The 24953-nt window shown below is 31.2% G+C and overlaps 2 protein-coding genes across 2 annotated transcripts in view; both read left to right on the top strand.

Moving 5' to 3' along the window:
- The first annotated feature begins 1912 nt into the window (after positions 1-1912).
- On the top strand, positions 1913-13374 carry LOC148613605 (uncharacterized). Its single transcript, XM_088587049.1, has 7 exons — positions 1913-2022; positions 3252-3416; positions 4694-4778; positions 5320-5419; positions 6793-6916; positions 10243-10372; positions 11466-13374. The coding sequence occupies exons 1-7, from the start codon at positions 1924-1926 to the stop codon at positions 12344-12346; spliced, it is 1584 nt and encodes a 527-aa protein (XP_088443175.1). The 5' UTR covers positions 1913-1923; the 3' UTR covers positions 12347-13374.
- A 2870-nt stretch (positions 13375-16244) lies between these two features.
- LOC148613604 (uncharacterized) overlaps positions 16245-24953 on the top strand; it is a 54425-nt gene continuing 45716 nt past the window's right edge. Inside the window, exons 1-3 of the mRNA XM_088587046.1 lie at positions 16245-16404; positions 18009-18174; positions 23855-23985. Of these exons, the coding sequence (XP_088443172.1) occupies positions 18049-18174; positions 23855-23985 (257 nt within the window). The 5' untranslated portion in view covers positions 16245-16404; positions 18009-18048. The remainder of the gene's footprint in view (positions 16405-18008; positions 18175-23854; positions 23986-24953) is intronic.

Here is a 24953-nt window from a genome sequence, read left to right as displayed (position 1 = left end):
AAATCATTTTTTTAATATTTGAAAAGATTTTTTAATATTAGAAATTCATTTTGTAATACATATTTTACAAATTCCTGATTTAATAATATTATAAAACATCTAACATTTTGTAATATTACAAATTGAATTTGTAATATTAGAAAATGAATTTGTAATATTAGAAAATCACTTTGCAATATTGCAAAACCAGTCACATTTTTAATATTACAAAATGATTTTCTAATATTAAAACATCGCAATTGAATACAACAAATCCATTTTCTAATACATGTATTAGAAAATCGATTTCTAATATTAAAAAAATCGTTTTTTAATATTAGAAATTCAATCGAATTTTTAATATTAAAAAAATGATTTTTTAATATTAAAAAAGGGTTTTGTAATATAAGAAATCTAATTTGTAATATTATAAAATGAATTTGTAATATTAGTAAAAAAAACATTATTTTAATATTAGAAAATACTCATTTTTGTCCGCTTTCCATACTAAATGCATCTTTATATGTATATAATACACGAGCACAAGTCAAACTTGGGGAAAATGTTTTCTTACTTCTTATTTATCATTAACAACAAAATGTTAGTAACATATTTTTGAATAAATCTACAGCTGAGCCTGTCAAAAAGATTTGAAGTCTGAAATTCATAAAGTTCTGTTCCTAAATGTATAATGCAGTGTTGTTTTTGACAGCTGTCTATTTATTCGTAATATATGTTGTTTACATTTTGTTGTTAATGTTATATAGATGTAATAATACATTTTTTCCAAAGTTTGACTTGTGCTTGTGTGTTATATACATATAAACAAGCATTTAGCAATGCCTCAGTGCTAAATTTAATGTACTATTAAAACTATGAATGAAAACATTTTATTAAGGAATGTCCTAGATATTGACTTAAGCTGAATCTTAGGTTACATATTGCACAGTAAGCAGGGATACAAACCAATACCGTAATACCGAAAATGTCATCCTGTGGAGCTAATAAGTGAACAATTGATTTCATTTTTTAAATGTTTTAAAGTAATGATGCTTAAACCCGTAAGCCTCATGTCATATATAAGTTCTTTGCTATTAAAATTGATATGAATTAAATCTTTCATTTATGTTCAATTGGGCATGAGATTTTTTTAAATATCCAGAATAATACTGTTTTACAGGTGTATAGAATCAGCTGTCAGAGAAAGAAAGTAGAAATTTAACTATATATTTCCTTCGTTGTTGAATTAAAAATGTCAAAAATTGGAGGATTATTCCACGTGTTCGGAGTAGTCAATATATTTTTTCCTGTGAAATGTGAAAATGTAAATATTAAAAAGTCCAAGCAAGCACTATGAAACTAAATATCGAATTTGTAACCAAAAAGTATTAAGCACATTCAACCATTATAACAAACATACGTGGAAAGTTTATTGCAAATGCGGTTCTCAAATTATAGGGCTAATTTGGGGGTCCCGTTTGTATCAATTTACTTCGTTAACCATGTATACCCGCGTAATTGAAAAATTACTTCCCTCCCTAGCTTTTTTTAAATTTTTGTGATATAAAGCAGGCATCGTTAAAGCATCACTCGTCTCAAGATAACTGAAAAGTGATAAAGATTCGGTTATTTTTCGTTAATACATGGAAAAAGTTATTGCGTATTTTTAAAATAACATTTCAGCAAACCGGTATAAACCGGTCACTTGTTATCAACGCGAGTTAATAATTAAGTAATACAAATGGTGAAATATTATTAACAATAAATTTTAACATGTAATCATGTCAAAACATTTCTAAAATTGACAAGTATTCTTCTATTTGATTTCCAAATCAAAACAAATAACTAAAAATATTCAATCTATTTTTGTTGGAGATTGTCCTGTTGCATTGTGGGATACCATATATAAAGCGGGTCGTCTGAATATTTTAGCGTGGGTCAACAATGAAGTTTTCAGACGACAATCAATTAACAATTAAGGACCTCCCGTTTAATTCGGATGATGAAATTAATAAACTTGATGAGAATATTAACAAATTAAAGGTAAGAAAATTTTATATTTAAATTTGAAAATTTCATTATTTTATTTTAATTCAAGTTTTCTCGTTTTCATTAACGGAGAACATGCCGGCATGTCGTGTATACGAAATTTGTATTTGAAAGAAAATACAACCATCATAATCAACTCATATACATGCAGGAACCTTAAACTCCTATTTTCCCCGTCCCAACAACAAAATTATCGCGAAATATTCTAAAAATAATTCCATTGATGAAATTTTTGAAGATGACGCACGAGGAGACATTGTCAGCCGAAATGCTGCGCAAGGCAGAAACGGGGTTTAGTGAAAAATTGCTTATATACTACTACCGTCATTGTAATGTCACGTGATGACTATAACCAATGAGATAATCAGAATTGGACTGGTCCGATTCCATATGCTTACGTCAACGAAAATATTGTATAGTCATTTTCTATATTCAATATATGGGTTCATAATAGTATGGTCTATTTCAAAATATTAAAAGGGTTCATGTAGTTTTTACAGAATATGATACATTTTATTTTTGTAAATACACAGAATTAATTGTATTAGAAAGCACGTACAGTTTTATTATTTGATCTTATTTTATGCACATGTTATACCACATGACAATTATACATGTAACAATAATGTGAGAGTAGCAACATCAATTATGTGCAGACATAGACCTGTAATTATGTAACCTGTCTATGGTACAGATAATAAAATGGAAAAGATGTTAAACTGAGATAATTTTGCCCTAGTTTTATAATTGGTTGAGATACAGTGGGGCCACCAGTTTCCTCCACCATATAGAGTAGATAAATTAAAATTCATTCAGATGGAAGTGTAGATGTACAAATGTGCATGCATGGCTGGGTGGATGCAGACACTGAAAAGGAAGGGTACCTTCCAGGGTTTCTGAGGAAAAAAGAGGTTCTAGGACATTAGTTACAGTTTTTTGTCAATTTTACAAATAATAATGACAAATTTTCTAATAAAAGGGGGTGCCACCCTGGGCCCCTGCCTCCCCCGATCTACCACTACATGGATTGGGAAGGCATGGGCCAAATGCCTCTTAAGACAGAAAATGCCCCTTCACATAAATTAAAGGAAATTTATATTGTTGTTAACATAGAGCTCTTAAAATTTTTAATATCTTTGAAAAAAACTTGAAAATGACCAAGTTCTCAAAATTTCCTTCCTAACCACTGTATATGTTCATTTGTTTTTTTTTATTCATTTAAGGTTTGTGGGTCAAAAAGGAATAGTTTAGAAAAATCACCCAGGTCCCCATCAAATTCTAAAGAAGGCAAGGGTAATGGCAAATGTGGCAGACCAGCAAACCCTATTCCTCGACATAAAAGGGATTCTCACATTAAGGCTGAACACAAACGGAGGGATAGAATTCAGGTTTGCTATTACATACTTTATGATTTGCATTTCATGCTGAAATAAATGTTGTAGATGTATATTGAGATAGTTTAATTACATGTATTTCTTATGTATTGATGAACCTTTGAGCATGGTTGCATTTCAAATAAAAATATAGGACTTGAAATCCTGTATTTTTGTTTTGCATATCAATTATTTACAAAAATGTATGATATACTTTATTTACTGTATATGAATTTTAAGTAGATACATAATATATGTATATGGCATTTTGTGATGCATTTTGTAATATTTGCTGATTTGTCATTTTGTACAGAAAAGTGACTATGATCTGTGAAATATTTTTCTGTAATAGCTTCAAGAGATTTTACTTACATGCTGTGTCTGTTAAAATCTTGTCAAGCTATTTAAATATGATCAATGCTATGAAAGTTTGGAAATAAATTTTTCTCAATATCAAAAATTTTATTCAGGTGGACTTACTGCAAGTAACAATTAAAGCAAATGAAAGAAAAGTTACATGTACATTTTTTTTTCTAATGTAGCTAAATTGCTGTTCTTTGTTAAATCTTAAGTCTACTACTTATAAATAATTATTTTTTTTTCTAATACAAAGTACATGTAATCTTGCAGAAAGTTAATAAAACCTACTTTTAATTTCAGCATGTCTTATATTGTGTATGAATGCATCACTTGCATAACTTTTTCAGAATGAATATTTTATATTTCCATATGAATGATGTTTATTGTGTTGATCAAGGGATCATAGAATTTTAACCCTTGAACCTCTAACGGGGCGGCATTTGTCATTCCTTTAATGACCCAGACATCAGGGGTCAGGTAATGTATCCAGGTAATTGTATACTTTTTAGATGTGTTTTACTTTTATATATGTACTTGTACAAATAAAAGATAATATAGTTTTGCATGCTTGAACTCTACATTAGGGTCAGTAGTGTACATTGAATGAAATGTACACATATAAACAAAATACAATCAGTAACAGTTTAAAAAGTTCTAAAGACTCCCATGAATTCAAAAGATTTTTTTTGCATTTATTTGGCAATATTCTTATTTCAGTATTTCAACACATATTTGTAGTATTGGGTTGTCGTTTAATTAACTATGTTGGAGCATGTGAAACAATTTTATCATTTCTACTCTTTATATGTTACATGTATGGGTAAAGGGGGATAACTCAAATAGGATAATAACTTCTTTTTATTTCAGGTGTCAGATACATTGAACATTTAAACAATTGTCTTCATGTATGGGTTGATACTTTATGTTTTCAGAAAGGCTTTGACAATCTTCGTGAGTTGGTTCCAGCCCTAGAAAACTGTTCCTCCAAAGAAAGCAAGTCATCAATGTTATTTAAAAGTAGGTACCACATATTTCGGTGAAAATTCGTAATTTATGACCCTTGTAATTAGTAGCTGTAGTTATTGTTAAGGGAGTGTTGATTCTGGCAATAAACAGAGTCTGTGAGAACAAATATATTACAATCGGTGTTTCTTTTTAGGGGGTTTTAATCAAATTTACAAGAAAAATTGAAATCATGTTATACAGTTCAATAATTTAGAAGATATTCATTGTGATTTCAACATTCACTCGCGTCAGAATGAGAATTTTAGAATATTTATACATATTGTGCTATTTTGCTGCAATATTCTGTGCTGCAAGCATTTGACAAAAAATTTGGTGATCACAACAACCTTTGGTGTATAGTACATTTTGTACATGCCTAAATTCCTTCTTCTAAATTAAATGACTGTATACTCACTACCAATCTCAAAACAGATGATCTATTTATTTTTCTGAATCAACACTAGATTGTGTATTCTTGTTTGAACCTGTTTTGTTTAAGCCTCTTTATAAAGGGGCACTCACCCAAAATTTCTGACCAATCTCCCTATTGTAGCTGCGGAGTACTGTCGACAGCTTAAGGTTGAATGTAAGGGCCAGCAGGATGAGGCGAATGCCCTGCACCATGAAATAGAGTCACTGGGTAACCAAATTCAGTAAGTCTAATGTCAGTTCTTATACATGTAAATGTTGAAATGTAATGGACAAATATTTCTATTTATTCATGTAAATATAATTAGTAATGAGATTTTTGAAGATAAAACTTTATATTTGAATCATGTTTGTTTTGACATGGTATCATGCTTACACTGACACTAAACTGCTAGATGTGCAAGATGAACAGTAATATTATATACTGTAAATGTCATACAAAAAGATATTTGTCATTTTATATTTGGCTGCTGCACTTTCAAAAAGTGGTTTATGCCTACTTGGTGATATACAATTTTTTTGTTATCTTTTTTATATTAATGGTTTCATACAGCTGTTTCAATATAAATTGAAATCACAAACTATAGGCTTTTGTGTTGGTTTAGAATTATGGTCAGGCTTTTTCTTAGTAGAATTGAATTTGAATATATTTTTTTCTCAATTTTACAGGTTAAATATTTATAATTAATGACGTAAAAAGATTACTCTCTTTGTTTCCATGTACAGGAATATTAACACTGTATTCTTTTGATTGTAGATTTAAGGTATTAATTTCAATCTAGAGTTTCTTCATTTCAGGACAATTATGACTTAAATATTTTGTATTAGGTTATAGTAATTGAACTGTAATTAGGGTAGTTTCTTCTTAGTAGTTATATGCACAAAGTTAGGGTTGTCAGGCGTATAGTTTGTGATGCACAGAAAAAACTTCAGCAGTTTAGTTATTACTAAACATTTCTGACCACCAGTTAGTAACTTTACAATTATTATAGAACTATTGCCTGAATTATGGATGTTTCTTCTTTATTTCTAGTTTACCTTACTGTTTCTATCATGAACATGATTAAAGCACCCAAAATGCTGTAAATTTTGTGCTTGTGAAAAATCTATTAAATTCACTGGCAATACTTTGCAGTGGCAGGAAAAAAACAAGTAAATGTTGGATGAGTCAGAAATGAAATATTTAACACAACTGTATGTATGGGATGAAACTTAAAGGAAAAGTTTGAATACATTCTCTAAGCCAAAAGCCTCATTGTACCAAAACTTTGTATATTAATGTTGAAACAATTTAAAGGGCACTGTTAAGAATTTTGCAGAGTTACAGAGTTTGTAATCTTTAATATTCTTATATTAGTTGCAGTGTTGTTATTTAAAATCTGTAAAAAAAAATGTTTTCTCCTTTTAATTCTTTCTCTTTTCTTTAGTTACATGTGACTTTCATAAGCTATTTCAGAAATTCATTTAATTTCTTATTTATTTGCTTTCATGAAACTTGAAAACATGCAGTTGTGTATAGCTCTAAACATTAAATTCCTATTTTCAGGTATAATACATTTTGATAGATTTTAATCTGGTGTTTTTTGTATTATTTCAGTGAGCTACAAGCCAAGCTGCCTGCTGTTGGAATTAAACTAAAAGGGAACAAGAGCGAAAGCCTGGATAACTTATTTGACAAATATGTCAAGAAGAAAACAGAAGAGAATTGGAAATTCTGGATGGTACACTTTAATTCTACTGTGCTTACTACCCTTTCAGCAGTAACATAAAGGTCTTGAGATAAGGCAGCATCATGATAATGTATAGATTTCCACCAGCAGCTTAATAGAGGGTGGGGTGGATAGGATTTTATTTTTTATTTTTTTTAGCTCACCTGGCCAAAGGCCATGTGAACTATTGCCATCACTATGTGTCTGTCATCTGTCGTCGTCGTCCATTAACTTTCTCAAACATCTTCTTCTTTGAAACTACTTGATAGAATGTAACAAAACTTTGCATGAATATTACTTAGGGTCATTCCTAAGACCATAGGGGTCAAATTGCAGAATTTTAAAATAACTCAATAAGGGTTGTGCTTAGCTAAAATCTGGCAGAGGATAAAATTGTTCAGCATGATGGGATAGACCTATGCAAAATTTTCAGAAAGATCTGTTAACGGATGAATGAGTTTTGGGTCCTGAAATGGATTTTTTTCCCAAATTTTACATTTTCAACTTTGAAAATCTTCTTCTCTGAAACTACAGGATGGATTGATACAAAACTTAGTATGAATGTTATTTAGAACATTTTTAACAATCTGTGCATGGGGATTTTTTATCTTGCAAAAGCATGGCCACCATTAATAAAAATAGACCAAATGGGTCAAATTGCAGTATTTTGCACATAACTCAAGAACAGTTGGGTTTAGCTGTAATCTAGCAGGAGTAATTTTGTTCAACATGATGAGTTGGATCTATGCCAAAATTTTCAGTAAGATGCATTGAAGGGTGAACGAGTTACAGGTCCTGAAATAGATTTTTTTCCAGAATTTTTGTATTTCCAACATTAAATATTTTCTCCTTGACTACTGGATTGATTGTAATCAAACTTGGCATGAATGTACCTTACAATTTCCTTAACAATCTGTATGTTGGGATTTTTGATTTGGCATAAACCTTGGCCAATTTCAATGAAAATAGAACATATGGGGTCAAATTGATGACTTTGGAAATAACTTTTAAACAAATTCTGACAGGGGAAAATTGATCAGCATTGTGAGACTCGCATTTGCCATATTTTCGTAAAGATCTGTTGATTATTTCCCTTGAAGAGTGAACAAATGGCCATGAGAAATTATTTATTTTATAATATGAAAACCGGTTAGATAACAAAGATGTTCTCTATTGATTAAATGATTCCTGTGACAATAGTAAGTAAGGCCAAGAGTCCAGCTTTAGAAAGACTATTTTTTTACCAGATCAGCGGTACAGGCTGTCTAGAGCCTCTAGTTACTTTTGAGAATCTTTTTAAAATCTTGGTATATTTGCTGCCATATCCTATCAAGGTGCAAAAATTATACATAGATTAAAGCACTATATAGATCATCATAGAAAATTGAGATTACTTACACCATGTTTTGTCTCGATTTCAAACTTTGTTATGCTTGGGATCAATAGTTGTTGCATAAAAACAGTGTCATAATGGATAGAGGCATGAACAAATTTTGGAAATTTATACCGTCAAAAAAAATTAAATAAAAGATAAGAAAAATTTGGGATGAGGATGAGAATCTGCAAATTAATTTGATGTGGCCTAAATACACAAATTTCTACAAACTGTTTTTGCACCTTTCATGCAACTAAGCTTTCTCCTACACTAATTAAGGGTGTTGAATAAAACAGTTGCATTCTGTTTTTAACCTTTTTCATTTTGATCAACATCTAAAGTAAAAACTATGATGCATCCAAATACATTAACTTTCAAGAGATCACATAAAAGTATTCGGTTTTAACCTTGTTTTTCTATTAATACAAATGTATTTTGTATTTTCACTGGTAAATATAACTGTGTGATAGACACAATGCATCAACTTTATGCATATATATATATATATATATATATATATATATATATATATATAAATAAACGTCTCAGAATGTGACGACTCTATTCGCTACGCTGCTCCATCGGATCAAATTGATACAGGGAAGATACATAAACGTATAGAAAGGTCTGAAAAATTCCCAACGATGTTAGAACTGTCAAATTTGCGATGCAAATTTTTGGTCATTCCCTCCTCGGGATTCAAACTCGTACGGTTGTGACATCTATGGCAACACGGCCTGCACTAGCGCCCTAGACCACTCGGCCAGCTACGCTATATAAAAATATAGCTGTCGCTGGCTGGGTCATTCCTCCTCGTAGGATTAATCTAGGGTTGTAACTTAGTACACGATGTATGGTAGTACGGGACAGTTCATTTTAGATGTTATTTTGTAGGATAGAGGATCAAATTAATGATGCATGTCACAACAAATCAATATTATGGTCTAGGGCGCTGGACTTAGTGCAGGCGGTGTTGCCATAGATGTCACAACAGTACGAGTTCAAGTCCCGTGGAGGGAGTGACCAAAAATTTGCATCGCAAATTTGACAGTTCTAACATTGTTGAGGAATTTTTCAGACCTTTCTATACATATATATATATAAACTGTGTTATTTCCATAAATTTTCAAGCTCATAAGGGGGCTTGGATTCGCCTATGTGCACAACTCTATCCAACTCTTATACAGGAAAAAACTCTATGTATATCATATATACAAAACAGAAATATTTACTTATTCAAGAAAGATAACTCTGAATCACTTCTACTACAGAAAAACATTAAAAGTTATATCCATCTGTTACATGGGAGATGAATCTTCTTCATAAATACTGAAAAATTATATTAAACTTTCCTGTTTCATGAAAATAACTAGCACAAATACTGAACAATGAATATTCTTTCATACATGCCTTTGTTCAGTCTGTTATATGGGAGGCAACTCTTTATCACAAATTCTGAACAATAAATATAATTGCATTTTCAACTTTACTGTTTCATGAAATATTAAAATTAGTATGTATGCACATCTTTGCATAGTCTGTTACTTGGGAGTTAACTATTCATACAAACTGAACAATGTAAATACTTTGCAACTCCTGTTACATTAAGATGAATATTTACAAAAAAATACTGTAAAGTGGGAAATTTTCATGCCATTTTTTCACTGTTTAGAGATTCAGTCTACTTTCACTCAGTTTTGAATTCTTGATCATTCCTCAAATCAAATAAAAATGATCTACAAAGAAAATATTTGTGACTGTTCCATTTTCCTGTTACAAGGTTTACCGCAAAAATAATGAAAATATCATAGTTTACAGTAAGTCATTTGGAATGAGGGGAGATAACTCTTCATTTCATCAATTTAAAATCATTAATCAACATTCTTACATATACTAGTTTGACGTATATACTTGCACTATCAACTTTGCTTTTCCATTAACACAATTTATAACACTATTTCAGTTCAGCTATTTGGTAAGACCACTGTTTGAGACATACAAGAAGGCTATGGAAGGAATGACAACAGAGCTGTTTGTCGACTCGGTTGGTAAATGGGTGGAAGATAACATGTCATTGATCAGTCTTAGGCCAGGTAATATTATTATTCGTGTAGATTTGTTGAGGCCACAAAAAATATCTTTCTGTTCACTGTTTCATCATATTTAAAATAAGAGTCTGTCATGACAGATTGACTAGAGGGAGGGGTTAACATTCTTGACTACCATTGACAGTGCTTGCCTTCAGCCAATAGCCCAAAGACCGGATCTTGTAAAAATTGATTCGGGCTAGTGAAATGATGTTTACATTTATTGTTTCGGGCTAGTTGAATCCTATACAGTCCTCTATTATTCAGGTTAGTCATTGAGAATTTTGAAGGAAAGGACTGTTACCGTTTCAGATCTGGCATGAACAGATTTTATAATAGGTGACAGTGCTAAGTAATATACACCAGCAAAGATATTGGTTATAAGGAATTACAAAGAAAATTTTGCCAATCACCATGAAACATTAAATTTGTCATAAGTTTAAGAATGTGACACAATTCAATTTATTTAAGCTTATATGTACATGCATTTAAAGTACTGTTGCAAATTAGTTTTCATGGTTTCTGTCAACTGAACATATATGCGGGTATAATTTTTCACATTTTCAAAAATTTGATTATCATTTTATTGTGTTAAAAATCAATTTCACTAGTACTATTTTTTCTGCTTATCTGAACACCGCAAAAAATAGAAAAAATTAGTACAGTGCAAACATTGATACCTTGACAATACACTATAGTGCATAAAGAATAAGAGGATAATTATTTGAAGAGAGTGAATAACTAAAATGTAATCACTAGTGCCAAAGAATGCCTAGATTTAACTTTTTAAAGTTAAATATTCAAGCATTCTTGACACAAGTGAACATATTTTTTTATTCATGATAACCAATTGATTATCCTATTTATTATATCCATTTTCTTCATAATTTATCAATATTTTCAACATAAATTTTAATTTCTTTGATTGGCAGTTTGATATCAAAGTTGTGGCATTTTGGCAGATAAAGCCTGAGAGTGAAATAATCGAATTTATTTCACAGTGTGAATTATCAAAATTTATTACACTGGGAACATTTGATAAAACACTGCTATCTCTATAATAATAATAGTAAAAAATGTGATTTGTATTATTTACTAGCTATTTTGACGGCATTGAGAAAAGTCAGTACAAAGACAGGAATTATGGAAAGGCCACAGGACTTCAGGAAGGATGTGCAACAGATTATTTTACATCTTGGAGATGTCAATCAAAACGACTCAACCAGGAGAGATGCTGAAATAGTGATCCAAAATTCTTCTGTAGAACAAAAGCAGGCTGGTGGTTCAGGCAAACAGTCACCATTACATCTTACACAGGTGCCGGGATCACAAACTGTACATTCTTCCCAAAAATCCAATGAAAATCTAGACTCTATAATGAAAGTTAGTAGCCCTTGTAATATAACTTCACAAGTATCACATGCAAATTATCAATCAAGTATTTTGTATGGAAGCCATGCTCATCACAATACTATCTTACCTGATAATGTTATGGATTTACACATTACACAACCACACTCAGTTGCCAAACATAGCCAAGTTCACAACGATGTTCCTATGACTAGTGCTGAATTATGGGATATCCCAGCAACCCTTCCAGCTGTTGATTCTAACTCATCTTTGTCAGATTTAGTGTTTACACATGCCGAAGAAAGTACCCTGTACGATTCTATCCTGAATACACTTGAAACATCGGAAACAACACATGAACAGATGCAAGTTCAACCTATTCTGCACGACTTGACCCAGAACCTTTTCTCTGCTAACAACACAACAACAACAAGTTCAAGTGCTTTGCCTCTCATGGCCACAGGTCAGGATCAAAATATGGATATGTTACAAATTCCATCATTTTCTGACATGGAAATGTCACAAGCATTAGATCCAGCTTTAGACAATGTTACATTCCTCCTCGATCTAGACCCTAAAGACTCTTCAATGTTTCATTCCAATAATTCAGCATCATTTTCTGACTTATGATGCTTATCTATTTTTAGTTTTTATCCCATTCTTAATTGCTGTATGTGACCATGTTTTAGGTTGTATATCATTATCATATTCATTATATGGGACACATTTTACAATTTTGTAGGAGTACATTTGTTTAATCCCTAGGTTTTAACTTACCAATAAAATATTATTTTCCACAGTATTTTTCTGCTAAACACATTTTTTTATCATCGATAACATTGGTGCTTTATTAGAGGTGATTTAAATCTTTGTGGGATACTTGGGAGAGAGAATAGATTTGCCTTCATTAATAACTATGACGACAATCATAGGCATGTGAACTTTTTGGGGAGAGATACTTTTTCTCTGGTAAAATTTGTGGGGATATAAATTTTATGCATTATTTACCATGAACAAGACAGGCATTTGTGATAATATATTGCTTATATTTGCTCAATCTCTGAGACATTTGAAGGTAACAAAGTACCATGCAAATTTTTATTTCTTGGTTTTCAGACTGTATATCATTGAATGACGGCAATTTTTGTGAATTTTTTTTTTTTTTTTATCAAAAGTAATGCGGCTGTCGAGGAAAAAATTTGTTGAACAGACAAGGGGACTTGCTTATTTTATTTTATAGCTATTTCAATGGAAATGATAACAAAAAACTCATTGAAAGAGATGTAGGAGAGCATGAAACCTGAAAGTAATATTCAGCTGGTCTCAGTGATTTATGTCTACTGTATACTTCTGTTTTTGAATATCTAAAATTACTTGAAGTATTTTATATGCCATGATAAATTTACTAATGAATGTATATTTTGTACAAATACTGATATATGCCATTTGTATAAAATTTGTGATTTTGTTGATCAGAAAAAGGTATTTGTTTTCACAGGTTTTTCCCACTGGTTGTGGAATACTTTTGTGGGAGTGTATAATTATCATGTATTTTTATGAATCAATTGTTAAGACAGCAGTCAAGCTATTGCTACCATAAAGAATTGTTTTATAAGTCTTGACTTATTTTTACCTGTATTAAATAAATTGTGAATGAGTCTTGGACCACCTCACTTAACCTGTCCATCCAACAACTAAGGTAACCTGCATGTTTTGAACAAAGTTGAATCAGCTCCATTGAAACTGCACATTATTCAAAGGTGGAATTTTGATATTGTCACAAAACATGAAAAATGCTTAAGTCTAATGAAACTTCTTCAGCTCAATGAAAGTGTCAAAAGATTTCCTGACTTCACTAGCATTTCTGAATATTCTCAAACTTCATCAATTGTCAGTTCTTATGTTTGAGCATGTGGTCTGGTGAAGAGTTATCTTCCATATGTCATCTTTATCCCCACATATTGAAACTAAAAACAATTTCTGAATTAATTTCTGATTTTTTAGTACATACATGTATGAAAAAATATAATTGTACCCTGTATAAACTGAACTGTCTTTCACCAGGAGCTGGAGTTGCTAGTATAGCTTAAAAAGTTTTAGAGAATTCAGTTAGAACTGAAAATTTGTCATTGTTTTATTCCAGTATTTTAAAGTTTCTATTCCGTCTATGCATGGCGCAGTGTCATGTTTATTAAATAATTGGAAAAGAGAAGAAATCTTCCTTAATCTATTTTACAGCACAATCTCTTTTGCAATGAAATAGAAAAGTAATCATGATTACACGACCTTTCATTCAGTAATCGATTACTAATGCATTCGATTACCAATGAAAATGTAATCAATTACATCTGATTATGATTAACCACTAATTACTGCTCACAAGGTGGGGAGAAAATCAGAAATTCTGAGAAAAAATATGACTGGTACTTCTCTGAATCTACAATGAAATTTAGTAAGTGTTCACAGAAAAAAAAGATTCGGAAGTTACCTCAAGAAAGCAGGGAAAAACAACTGATGAATCGTAATAACTTTCAAAAATAATATAATCTCATTAAACAACTGAGGTAAGCAGCTTTTTGGGTTAATTGACAAATATGAGAAAAATGTTGAACATAAAAACAAATGGGGCCACTAACGAACACGAAGAAAAACAATAGACCGGTCCCATGCTAGAAAGTTTCGATTGATTATATAGAAATCTCCGGATTTATAATTTGTTTAGAACTAGGAATTCCATGAAAGTTAGAGCAGCATTTGTAATTTTCAAAAGTTGTTCAGATGTAAAACGCCCGTTTGTTTGTAAGTGTGACGTCAAATAACTTAATACATTAAAAGACATTAATGGTATAGGACGCAAAGGTTATATTCTTAATGTGTAATTATACTAAAACAGAAATACCATGCATGTCTTCTCCAACTAACAGGTGTTGAGACCATTAAATTGTCTTTTTTTTTTTCAAAGCCAAATATTGTCACCGGTTATCACATAATTGTGCAATGTCTATTTCCGACATAAGCATTAGTCAATGGGCTGGGAGGGTCGATCCACCGTGCACACCCCAACTCGTCAACTTCATGGTGATTTTCAGGTACCTTTATACCTCCTATTACCGAAACATGTCGCCAAAGAATGTTCCCGGATTCATTTTGCAGTAATAGCCTATATTTGTATACTACTCAGTCAAAAAGCTAATATTTTTGTGACTCAGCTGTTCGAAGGTCTATATCTTCGCTGGGTAGCATTTGTGAAGAAACTAAATACATATAGGTATCAGTGTGTAGCCCAAAGTCGGCGCTTTACAATGATACCGATAAGGCGTTTGATGTAAAATGAAAAAAATAACCCTACCCCCACCACAAAATCGCTTAATGCTTCAGTAAAGTATGGCCTATTATATATTTTCAGGTTAGTATTTGTTTAGTAATTAATACTTCTGGGGTTCTTTTGATTACTTGTGGCGATTTTCGATTTCAGAATTTATCATAAAAGGCAAAAAAAAAGATTTTTTTATTTTCCCGTAAAAAGTCGCATGAACTCTACAATTTATTCCCGAACTAAAACGTCTCAAATATGGTATCATTCGATAGATAATTTAATTTTCTACATAAATAAACCACGAAAAAAACTAAGAATTTTTTTTTAAATGTTAAAAATATTACCTTTACCCCTATAAAACTGGTCTCATTATCAAACAGAATTGTCTTTAACAGTATACCGATACTGTAAATCTCATATATTATGCATTCATAATTAAGATAATGATGCAACCAAAATATCTGATCAATTATGGCGTTTATATTTTCTTTTTTTGGATAATTACTATAATATAGGGGAAAACTGCATATTACAGAAGAAATAGAAGAAAACATTAATTTTTTTCAACGCGCAAAGTTGGAGTCGGAGTGAATACTTATCCCAAATTTTCCATCACGGTGCATACAAATCTTCCTGCACGATAATTATATGTATTTTACCAACTTTCAGTATAGACTTATATGTAGCTGGAATTAAATAACCATGTACCCTATTTATAGACCTGTAATTATACGCAGCAAGTTCTTAACAAATTGTGTGTTAATATCCATAATATCATGGTGGTTCAATATTGACATAATGAGAAAGTAATGGTGACATAAATTATACTGGCCAGTTTGTTTTTGTTTTTTTGTTATTTGTTTGCTTTTAGATTTTTGTTAGTTTTTTGTTCGTTCGTTTGTTTGTTTGTTTGTTTGTTTGTTTTTTTTTTTTTTACTTTTAACAATTATCATGTTGTCTCCTTTTGACGCGTCTATGAAACAGATTGTCTTAGATTATAAAAATAGCACCATGTTAAAATTCTATTTTTTTTTTTTTTTTTATCGTCCTGTCCATTTTACAAGTGTTATATATAAATCACCCTGCACATCATGAATACGTTTGTAGATAATTTTTCCACTTCTTGTCACCTATATCCAATATGTAGGTCAGTCATAGTAAAATTTCATTCATGACTTACAATGTTTGTAAACAATCGAATTCTCCCAACTGTAAAAATTCGGGAAGCCAATCAAAATTCGCTTTGCTGCTGTACCACGCTGTCTTCACGTGTAGTGTCTTTCTGTGTTGGAAAAAACCGGCTAATTCTAAGTTGGACGGAAAGATATTCATATCTACAGGATAAATTCAACTGAGATTATTTTAAGTGAACGTAAGTATTATTTATTTTGTTTAATTTCTGTTTGCAGAATGCTTTGCTTTGGAACCATGTGAATATTGGAACCGTCGTGAAAATGACATGCGAGACATTTGAGCCAATATATGTTTTATGCAACTTCGGCAAATATTTGCAACATTTTTGCCCAAAAGTCATTTCATTGGTATTGTATAAGTGCCATTTTAAAGTGTCACGAGTCTTAAAATATATTGAAGTGCTCTAACATATAGAATATTGCGTTACAGAACTATTAGTGATGTTCTCATTTTCATCAGCAGTCAAGGGGAGATAACTTTAAAAAGTCCAATGTACAGATACAAATGTTATGACAGATATTTTAAGATAGTGAATAATTGATGCATTTCCTGTTGTTTTGCAAACCGGTCAATGCTTAAAATGAACTGCAGTCCTGCTTACTAAGTCATTGTTTCCCACTTGTGGTTGTGCACAGAATGTACATTGTACATGTACAATGTATGTATATAAACATGCATGTATAAGGTTGTTGGGCAGTTATTTATCACCTTAGCTGTAGGGGGATGCTGGTTTTATCTTCGCTGTTTTTTGGCTTAAATATCATGGTCTTACATTGTATACATATACATATTTCTTATCAATTGGCATCATACATGTACATATGAGCCCTACTAATATAAAACAATATACATATGTACTATGCATGCAAAATGATCCTTGACTTTGGTTGTGATAGATTATAAAGTACTAAATGTGTCTGTGGGTTATGAAATAGCTCTTGTGGTAATTTTAATGATTTTTACATGTTTGAGCACATGTACACATTTAGGAATACAAAATATGTATTTAGCCCCATGTATACCATGTTACATGACACTTGTCACATATTCTTTAAATGTTTTTATAGTACAATAAACAATAAAATTTATCAGTAGTTTGATCTTACAACACCATATGATGCTTGACTAACAACATGTAAGAATTCTGAGGAATCACAAGGTCAACTTTGATAACCAGACTAACTTTAAATGCCATTCATATATGTACATGTAACACATTTTAAAGTGGCATGAATTGCCATATTTTTCTTGACATAAAAGTTTATCTTATTTTTTTACAGCCTATGAAAATAACAGGAAGTAATTACATTGTTGTCTTGTGGTTCAGTACATGTACATGTATTTTAGGCCAAAAATAAACTGCTTTGTTTTTTACACCTAACTACACTGAAACTCACCTTAAACACCCTAACACATATAGCTATTTTGGAAAAATAACTTACCATACCGTAATATCAATACCAAATACATTAGTTAATGATCTTATACCTTTTTGTCTTTTTGCATAGTCTTAGAAAGAGGAAGTTGTTCAAAAAAGGAATGTCATTACATGTAAATGATAACATCATTCAAAATTTAATAACTAATGAAACTTGTGCACACTGAGAAGTCTCCTTGAGACTTGAAACTTCTCCCTATTTTTCTCAGAGGAAGAAGTGAAGTCTCCCAGAATTTTGGGTCTAAGATGGTCCCTGGGTACTAATTTACATGTTTATACAAATGTATGTACTTGGCATTACATATACATGTTCATTTATATCTTTTATATTTGAATTATTTTAGATAAGGAGGACAACTTGAATTACTTATTAGAAAGTAAAGGATGCCATCTGTACCTGGGGATGTCCCTGGAATTCCCCAAGCCCAGGGATTATACAACCCTGAGTATGAAAGTGATGCATGTGGAGTAGGATATGTTGTCAGCATCGATGGAGTCAAGTCACACAAGGTAAGCACATTTACATGCCTTATGTATGTAACCTGAACCTGAACCTGGACCTAAAGTCAGGTGTAAGAACATGCATTTTATATTTTAGGGCACTCTGTTGATAAGATACACAGTATTTCAAGCACCTTAAATGTATCCTACAAAACTTATACATGTAATAGCAACAAATCACTTTCCTGTGGTACATGTATCAGAGTTGTTTTTGTTTTTGTTTGTTTTTTTGTCACTTGGCTGGTAATGTGATTGTGTTTTAGTAGAAAAAGAAAGCAGAAACAGGGACAGTTTAAAAGAGACAACAATCCTTACACAACAGCAACCAAAAAAGCGTCAAGAACGCACATACATGTACCAGTACTTCTTGAAAACAATTCTGTTTAAAAAAAGAGTAAGCTCATACAAAAAATGGATCTTAGATTTAGCTACAAAATGTACATGAACAATAAAGCACCTTGTGAACACTAACTGTATACTCAGTAATGAGGGCTGAACACAGGCAGCATGTTGTTAGAAAATGTAGGCAGTGCAGATCAGTCCATAGAAATTTCAATAGGATAGGAAAACTCCATTGATGTTTAAGATAAAAGTTACAGACTCTTAAGAATGAAACCAGGCTACTACAAAATTAATCATTTTCAAATCTTTTGAAAATTTTTTATTCCAAATTGAAGAAAATATCTAGCAATAATACTGATGTGTATCGTATCAAAATTTATTGTATCCTCATTTTTGTATCATGGTACATATCCTATTAAGAGGTAGGTGTATCATTATAGCCCGAATTCAAAAATTTAGAAATGATGATTTTTTTCACAATTCCTTTTGAAACACAGAAAAATTCTCTTGTTTACATGTAAATGTACATTTTTTACATGGGTCACCAAAGGTAAAAGCTGCACTACTTAGTCCTTCACACTTAGTGCTTCCTACTCTGTCTAATCTTAACTCAAAAAATATAAACCACATTAAACTTTGCACAGTACTTCTACACATATTGTTTGTAGAAATAATAATTCTTATGGGAAATTGGTTCAAAGGTTGAAACTTAAAATGGTATAATCTGTACAGATGACATACGTTTACATGTTTTCAAAAAATTATCACTGTAATTTTGTACTTGTTACGAAACTCATGATTTCTTATTTTGATGGTACGATGCTATTTTGAGTTCTAACAGAGCAGGCCCTTAACAATAGAGCAAGGCTTTCTGTATAATATGAAATCAATATCTAATTGATTAGCAGCAGTCATTAATAATGAAATATCAGATTAGAAAAACAAGATCAGGCATCCTTGTGTCAAGTCTCAAAGTAAACTTAGAAAAGAGATACAAATTCTATCAATAAGTTTCTGTCTGTAAACTTACATGTAGTTAGAACTTTGCTGTCTGACTTGAGAAATAATTTGTTGTGATATAACATTTCCCAGTGGACCATTGTTTCATTTAGAATAAAACAGTTGAATACTATAGTCAATAAAAGTTGTCAGTAGAGATGATTGAAACAGGTCCATGTGTATTTGTATTAAGTGTTTTACCCTCCAAAGGTTTCGTTTGATGTTACTTAACATTTCTATTTTTAATCTTATTGATGATAATTTGATAATGGTGATAGAAATTTTTTTTCTTCTCCTTTGATTCATTGAATGGTTGCTACATTGATTAAGTAAAGGCTTTTGTGGAACTTGTATCTGTCTCTTCATCCTTTGATATTTCTTTTTTTTATTATTTTTCTCTATCTCAAAGTTTTGCCTGTAGATTGGGAAGATTGATGTTTTTTCTTGAATATCAGGTCATACCAAAGAATAACCCTTCCTTTTGACAAACATGTTGTTTCTATTTTTTTTTCACAAGTATCTGTACATGTACATGTACATACAGCAGCAGGACACAATCTAGAGAGTCATGTGTTGTATCACAAAATATTTTGGTGGCTTGTGGTGTCAAGGTCTTCTGTCATTCTCCTGGTACATATTGTTTTATTTCTATCCTGTTCCATTGTTCCAAGTTTAAAATTGCTTCTACATGTACAAATGTACATTTGTAAATACTGTAGAACAGTTAACATGTACTAATTATTTCATTTAGTTATTATGAAATTTACTTGGACGTGTAGAAGCGACTAATTTAGATACACATTAAAATGTATCATACATATAAATAAGGTTCTATTGATTTTTTAAGTTAAATAATGGAGGGACATATATTGTGCATGTACATTTCACTTTTACATTGTACATGTACATTTTTGTTGCATGTATTGTACCTGTCCCAAGTCAAGAACATATAAACTATAATTTTAATCTTGTGTATCATTTATATGATTAGGATGGTGGGATGCCCATTTAGTCAAAATGGTTGGTACATGTGTTTAAGTGTATATATTGTTTTAGGGGCCAGTTGAAGGAAGAATCTGGCTTATTTCTCACTATCCATCAAAGTCCAACTGACTGCCTTAATTTCCTCTTAAAGGTAGTTTTTGTTTTTTGTTTTTTTGTTTTTTCACTGTAAAATATGGTGGATTGTTGTTTCTTTTCTGCTTTGTTTTCACTTAATTTTTTTTTTTTTTTTTTTTTGTGAAGTCTCATATACTTCATTCTCTTGCTAAGACTATTCTTTATCATATGCTCTGTTCAAATTGTTTGTTGTTGAAAGACCTAGATTCATCAAGTACATGTACTAGTTGTTTACTGCACATCATGTGCATAAAAGACATCAATCATTATGTGGAACATGCAGAAGTATGCACATTGAATACACATTGTTGTAAAGATTAAATGCATTAGAGAATACAGAAGTACATATACATTTTGTACAGTACGTGTGTATAAATTGTATAAGATTTGTTTGTAACTGAGTTCGATGAGTGGAATGCCAACAGATTGCTGATATGAATTATATTGGCATACCTACAATACAAAAAGCTGTCACACTTTATCAACTCAGTAATTAGGTTATCATTTTATGCAATGGAACCCTTCTCTTACAGTTATCTTTTAAAGAAAGAATATGCTTTATGTGTTTTGGTGAACATTTTGATAGCTAGTGAGGATTTGTTCATGTATGTACTTTGGAACTTTGACGAACAGAAACATCTTTGATAATATCATGGTTTTGCGTTCATTATTTTCAACTTGCTGATCTTCATCATTACATAATTATTGTACTCATTATAATGAACATTCTTGCAATCGCTTCTTTAATAATCTCTATAACATTCTATTCTGTGAATTCTGGAAGATAGGATTTGGTTTTAACCTCTACAGTAATAATTGCTATCTCACCTGTCTAAATATCAATAGAAGGCAAAGGTACTACATGTATTTGTATGTAACCTTGTTGGTATGTTTAGGTTCAGCTGGTCATGTATGTCAGGTGGAGGATGTTGTGGTTTTGGTTCTTAAATTTGTATTCATAGCCTTTCCATCTTGTTCTGGTTCTGGAAGACATGAAATATAGATCAGTCAGTTCATATTAAACTGTACATATATAGTTACAGTGTGCATGCATATCATCTATCCATCAAGAAATGATAGACAGTCATCCTCAACAGAATTGTGTGTGCAAATAAAAAAAAAGAGCAGATATGGTGAAACGCAACAATGCAGCTAAATACAAAATAAATACCGGTACCTTCAGAGAACATCAAAAGGTCTTCAACGAGTGTAGTCATATACCAGTCCATGAAAATACGCAATGTCTTGAAGAAATTCTTTGGGGTCCATGCTGATTTTCATGTTGTTTTTTTTTTTTTTAAATAGAAAGGTACATGTATATCAGTATGTTTTATCTTCTTCAATGTTCAGTAAATTTCAATAGGTTCTTGCTACATGTTTTGGGAAGTTTAATTTTGTGCTTTTACATGTACATTCTAATGGAAAGCAGAAAATTTCTAAAGCATTGATTTAAATGTAGATAAGAAGTTAAGTATTTCTCTGCCTAAGAATCAGGCATAATGTGTATAAGGTGCTGCTTATGAAGGACAAAAGCCAATTTGATTGCATTATCCAAATATCTTTACCTCATAATCTCCAGAAATAACCATCAAAGTGTCAAGTTTGCCTTTTTATGATATTAATAGGTCAAAGCACTATGAAAAAATGGTGGACAAATTTTCCCACACTTTCACCCTACATTATGTATATGTATGTAAGCAAACAAAAAAAATTATGTCACATATGCATTAGGATACATTTAAATAGCCTTTTGTTTGTTATTTCAATGTATTTAATATGTCAAAAGACCAAATTATGAAAATTGAGTGCCCCACATTGCCTGATTCTTACACAGAATGGTACTTTAAATTTTAGAGATGGTGCAGTTGATTCCTGTTTTGGGAAGTTTAATTTTGTGCTTTTACATGTACATTCTAATGGAAAGCAGAAAATTTCTAAAGCTTTGATTTAAATTAATCAAATATATATTATATCTTTCAGTAAGGTTTTTATTGTATGCTAACACCAATATATAAACCATTCCTCCTAGAACATAATAAAATCCAATTAAGCTTATGAAACAGTGGTGACCCTTCTTGACCGATTCTTAGGTTTTAACCTCTACGATTACCAGTATCTGACCAATATCTCAATCAATAACAAAAAATACAAGGAATTGAAATATTGCCAGTTAGTATGATGGGGAAATTTTTAAATATCAGGTAGTGTTTGGCACCAACATGAGATATATTTTACAAAATTTAGTCCTTCAATTTAATTAATCTTTATTTATATAAAGAGTTTTAGATAAGTGCTACCTCGTATATTGGTTCAGTAAGACTCAGCTGTACAGACTTTACATATTCTGCGAAAGGTCAAAAGTTGACTGGTTATTTTTATGTACTAGCTTACTATGGTATACATGTACCTGTTCTATTGATAGCATTGAGTACATGTACCTTGAGGCCTATTATTAAAAAAAACAGGTCATGTGTACTACATGTATTAATGTTTATGTAAACAGCAACTGGTCAGACACTAAACCCTGTGATATGAAAGAAAAATCTAAATATTGTTCATATTCACTTAGCTCCTTATTTTTCCTGTGAAAAGATTTTCAAATTTCATGCTTGATATTGCAAATTTTGGTATGCTGTACATTTGTTTCATCAACAGCATTAGAACCAAATACGTTGGAAGTTCAGAATTAAAAGGTAAATTATTCTCAAAATTTACAAAAAAAAATAATTTAAGCCAAAGAGAATTCAGAATGGTTAAAAAGCAGGATTTTAACTCAAAAGATCATCACAGGTGTAGATTTAGTCTTCTTATATGTCAACTTCAAGGTTTCCAGACACCTACATCATTTCAATCATTTTTCATCTGGGTCCAGCTGGCTTTCCTCTCAGCAATGAGTTTAGAGATCATGTTGATACCCCATAAATGCAAAACTGTTGTTAATGTTGAACTTATTGAAATAACATTTCTAATATTTGTACAAATGCAGACTTGTACAATAAAAGGCTGGAGAAGTTTGTAGACTGTTCTAGCTTTACTTGGCCTAAATTGAAAATTAAAGATTACATACATTTGTAGATGTACAGTGTAGCTGTTAAGAAAAGCCTAAACACTTCTCAGTCACTTTCATTGTGGTAAGCTGGACAGTGTATTTGCAGGCCTTCATGTTATTATATCTTTGTTAAGTGCTGCTTGAGGAACATTGTTTTACTTTTGAACTTTTCCTTTTCAGATCTTACGAGATGCCCAGATTATGTTGCAGCGTATGGAGCACAGAGGGGCCTGTGGATGTGACAATGATACTGGGGATGGGGCTGGAGTCATTACTGGTATTCCCCACGAGCTTTACTCCAAAGAGCTCAAGTAATTATTCTATACATTACAAATATTAGAATAACTTAATGGTATTGTATAGTGAAATCTGTCTTAACTGAACTGCTATTGGACTATAGAGTTTGTTTTGTTAAGACAAGTATTAGGATTTTCAGGTTTAAAATACAAATACATTTAGGCTAATATAAAGGGACTTTAAATAAAAGCTAGTTTAGACAGGTTTTTGAATTATTCAGGGTTCAGTTTAGACAGGTTTTTGATTTATTCAGGGTTTGGTTTAGACAGGTTTACTTCATCAGACGTGAATCAAAATTTAAGTGCATTAAGGTCATGTAGTGTATATTAGCTGGTTTTAAACTGTGGCTAGCCTGCATGCGATACAGTTACAATTGTGATACTTAGAAGTTTAAATTAGCATAGAACATGCCCTGAATGAATGATTTTGTTATGGATATGGATGATGGTTAAAGAAATGGAAAAAGTCATTTTTAGTTTGGATTGAATTACTTGTAATACTTGTACTAGTTATAGCTGAATTCAAATTATTTAAGTACTTCTTTATCTAAGAATCAGGCAAAATATGTATAAGGTCTGACACATGAAGGAAAAAATGCAGAGATTTTCTTGCATTATCCAAGTATCATAACTTCATAACCTCCATAAAAACATCAGTGTTGGTAAAGTTTGCCTTTTTAAGATATTGATTGGTCAAATTTAATCGATGTACAATTAAAATGAAAAAATTGTGGGAAATTTTTTCTAGTTTCCTTACATAAGCAGTCAAATATATCTACAGCAAAGATGCTTCAGGATAAATTAAAATGGTTTTTATGTTGTTTTCTAGATGTATTGAATATATTGGAGGCAAAAAAACTAAATTTAGAAAAATTATGTACCACTCATTGCCTGATTCTTACACAGAATGGCCCTTTAAATTGTTTGGACGATGTCATTCATTATCATATTTTAAGATGAACTTTTAATATGGCCTTGGCCGG

Source organism: Perna viridis, chromosome 6 (genome assembly GCF_037379345.1).
Source record: "Perna viridis isolate PV_CMFRI_1.1 ecotype Kerala chromosome 6, ASM3737934v1, whole genome shotgun sequence".
NCBI classification, from domain to species: Eukaryota; Metazoa; Mollusca; class Bivalvia; order Mytilida; family Mytilidae; genus Perna; species Perna viridis.
This window is presented reverse-complemented; position numbering and strand designations above follow the sequence as displayed.